Source organism: Fukomys damarensis, unplaced genomic scaffold, assembly GCF_012274545.1.
Source record: "Fukomys damarensis isolate Sample0158 unplaced genomic scaffold, DMR_v1.0_HiC HiC_scaffold_36, whole genome shotgun sequence".
Classification (NCBI taxonomy): domain Eukaryota; kingdom Metazoa; phylum Chordata; class Mammalia; order Rodentia; family Bathyergidae; genus Fukomys; species Fukomys damarensis.
In genome coordinates, this window is record NW_022900948.1 from 28,729,617 (window position 1) to 28,732,924 (window position 3,308).

At 31.6% G+C, this 3,308-nt stretch overlaps 1 protein-coding gene across 4 annotated transcripts in view; it reads right to left on the reverse strand.

Annotated features, from left to right (window-relative positions):
• Positions 1-412: 412 nt before the first annotated feature.
• Positions 413-3,308, reverse strand: part of Ptbp3 (polypyrimidine tract binding protein 3) — a 99,039-nt gene continuing 96,143 nt past the window's right edge. For all 4 annotated transcript variants that reach the window (XM_033759131.1, XM_010639344.3, XM_033759130.1 and 1 more), the window contains 2 exons: positions 3,007-3,084; positions 413-2,882 (listed from right to left, as the gene is read on the reverse strand). In XM_033759131.1, the coding sequence (XP_033615022.1) occupies positions 2,750-2,882; positions 3,007-3,084 (211 nt within the window). In that variant the 3' untranslated portion in view covers positions 413-2,749. The remainder of the gene's footprint in view (positions 2,883-3,006; positions 3,085-3,308) is intronic.

Below are 3,308 nucleotides of genomic sequence, written 5' to 3' on the forward strand. Positions count from 1 at the left end.
GTCAAGATACCTCAAAAATGATACATCAATATTCCTTAAAATAAAGTAAATAAACTTAAAAATAGGATACGGTAGCAGATCAACAGCAAAAATAAACCGTGTAGCAGATATTGAGTAAATGCATGCCAAAATAAAAATACACAGATCTAGTTTTTCCACCACCCTGATATGTTTAAATCTTTTTACAAAAACTATGCCAACACAAATACTGTAGACTTCTATAATTCAAACAGCCAAGAGCTCAAAATGGACAATATCCATGTGCTACAGCTAATTTTAAACACAATCTGATGGCTTCAAACATGCTCTTTAAAAACAAGAATATCCCACTTTTCCAAATTTTAATTTGGTTATTCTTTGTCAATAAATTAAAATGTATGTAATGTGCATATGTATATACATTAGAAGGACGCATGTATGTATATACAGATCTATATACACACACAAGCGCAAACAGACACACACACACTTATCTACACAAATCCCTGAAAAGGATTCAAATGTTCTCTCTCAGTCTTAAAGGCCATCTCCTACTTCAAAATTACATTCAACACTATTATGATTTACCTTCTGATATCAGTAACTTTTGCTACACTTATGCTGGATGTTATAAGAATCATGAATTAATAAATTACACAGTAATTCTTAAAGCAAATGAAGTAATCCAATTTAACATGCCACTGAAAATTATTAACAGTGCCTGTGTAGAAGAAAAAAACAGCAAATTTAGGGAGGTCTCAATTTTTTTCCCCTTTCCCTACTCATCGTGTAGGTAAAAGTATATTTCAAAGCGGAAGGAAAAAAAAACCCAATTAGGTAAATGATTATACCTATGTATTCAGCCAATACTAAACTGATCATTTGAAAGGTCTCAACTTATTGTCATCTTTCCTATTCTACCAACTAACTGTTACTTGGTGTTGAGTGAATTTTGATTTTATGTCTTTCAATCTCTAATCTTTTTTGCAATTTTTTTATTAAAAAACCTCCCTATGTTCAAATTAATGGTTAGAATACAGCAGAAAGACTGAGATATTCTTTTTAAAGTTGAGATGAGCCACTTAAAAAATACAAAAAGTGTAAAACAGGTGGATAAAGTTGATCCTTTTGATAAATCCTGCTTTAAAAAAAATCTAATCAAGCACTGAAGGAATAATTAACAAAAGCAGTTTCTTATTAAAAAGAAATAATTTTACAATATACAATCACTGAAGCAACATTAAAATGCACTCTTACATTCAACCAAAAAGAGAAAAAGGAACAGAGTATAAAAAATAACCCACCTTCTCATACTCTAATATGTGAGCACTTAGTAAATTATGTTAACAAAGAAAAGCCAAGTTCTCACTTGAGTACTGAGAAGAACCAAGTAATCCTGAGACAAATTCTGATGGGCAATAAAGATTAGACAAAAACCAGAAACATTGCATTCTACAGCCCCAAACTGGTATGTGATAACTGGCAACAACTGCTACCAGTCACAACGTAGAGGCCTACAAGTGTGCACTGAGTATTCTGAAAACTATTCACCCTTCCCTACCCCATCTCTGTACCAAAGCACCAAAAATTGGAATAAAAACTATTACTTATTGAAAACCATTTAAAATTGCAATGAAAAACCCTTTTTAAATCCTTACCAAAAGAAAGAGAAAACAAAATGCTCACCAAGCCCACAATATAGCTTTCAAGATATTTAGATAAAACTCTAACCTATTACATCTTAAGCACATAATAAGGCACATAATAAGAAATTAAGTACACAGTAATTCTGAATAAGTATTAGAGATTATAGTGGTACAAAAAACCCTTGAGATTTTTTTTCTAAAAGAAGACCTTACCAAAAATAACTTTTAAAAAATCTGTCAAACCATATGATAGACCTGAATATTTTCCATAAGACTGTAAACTTTTTTCTGAAAACAATTATAAAAAAGTAGTTTATAAGTAGGATTACTTTTTTAAAATTTCCCAATATTATATTTATATTACTCAACAAAAAGTGTCATTTTGAGATTTAAGACATAATTTTTCTAATAAAATTATTAGTTATTCTGACATCTTAATATATCTTAGTTGGATCTGACTTAAATTTCCCTGGGCACAGCTGAGACACTTCATTGTTCCAAATAGTCTTAAAAAGAGAATGCATTATTCAAAGGAGTGTCAAAGAGTTAAAAAGGAAATCACAGAAACAAAACAGGCATGCTTATAAATCTGCTTGCAATACAACTCGTGTTTATGTCTAACAACCATCAATGCATGGCAAATATCTGACATAATTTAAAAGTGAACATAATTTCCTACAGGGGTCAGACTTTTGAATCTTAAAGTTAAAAACCTGGTTGTGATTTAAATTACTTACATCAAGTAATTTAAAAATCCATATGCTTAAATCTCTCAAAGTACAAAGGAGTTTAGAAATGTCGTACAAGGCTGATCTGACCCAAACTAAAATAAAGTCTGTCCTCTTAAAATGGATTTTAATGTGGGGAATTGAATTACTGAAAACACATTTTTTTCTACAGGTATACTTTCATAGAAACCACGGTAGAAAGGAAAACAAACTTTGGATTATATACTGGCAGGGGGAAACAGAAAAGAAAAAGAATATCCCATGTTTTTAATATACTTGATATCAAACTCAGTTATTTTTGTGAAAGAGGCAGAGTTGGTCTTCAGCAGCTTCAGTCTATGTCTGAAGGTTTTACTGACATTATGGTCCAGTTTAGGAGAAAATTTCACAGAAAAGTCAGATTGTAGATTTTGAGAAGGAAACTCTGAGGTGGTGATTTTCTCCAAGATCATGATTATGAAGTTCAATGAGGGCCTGGATTGCTTCTTCCACAGATCCTAACTGAATGAGTGCCATTTTGCGATCTTTCCTGAAAATAGCATAAAAAGTATTTAGAACTAATTTTGTTTCCAAATTTCCTCCTTCCACCAGAACACTTAATTTACAAAACAAGTTAAATAATATTAATGTGTTTCTTGAAAGCAAGGACTTACTGAAAGAATTTAAAAGCCTTCACTGAACATCCAGCCTCTGTGAAAAGGTTCTTCAGGTCATCCATTGTAACAGAAGGGCTGCAAAAACATCAGAGCATCAATTAAATTAGCCCCAATTCTCAAGTGAAGCAAAGATTAACTTGAGTCAACAGCAATTCTCTAGAGTATTTTGTATTTGAACAGAATTACTGAACCATGTAACAAAGACATGATTTGGAAGGGCCCAGAAAGATTCTTGCGACGGACACACACTCATTCTCAACAGAGTTTCCCTTAATCCTTTTTTTTTTTTTTTTTTTTAA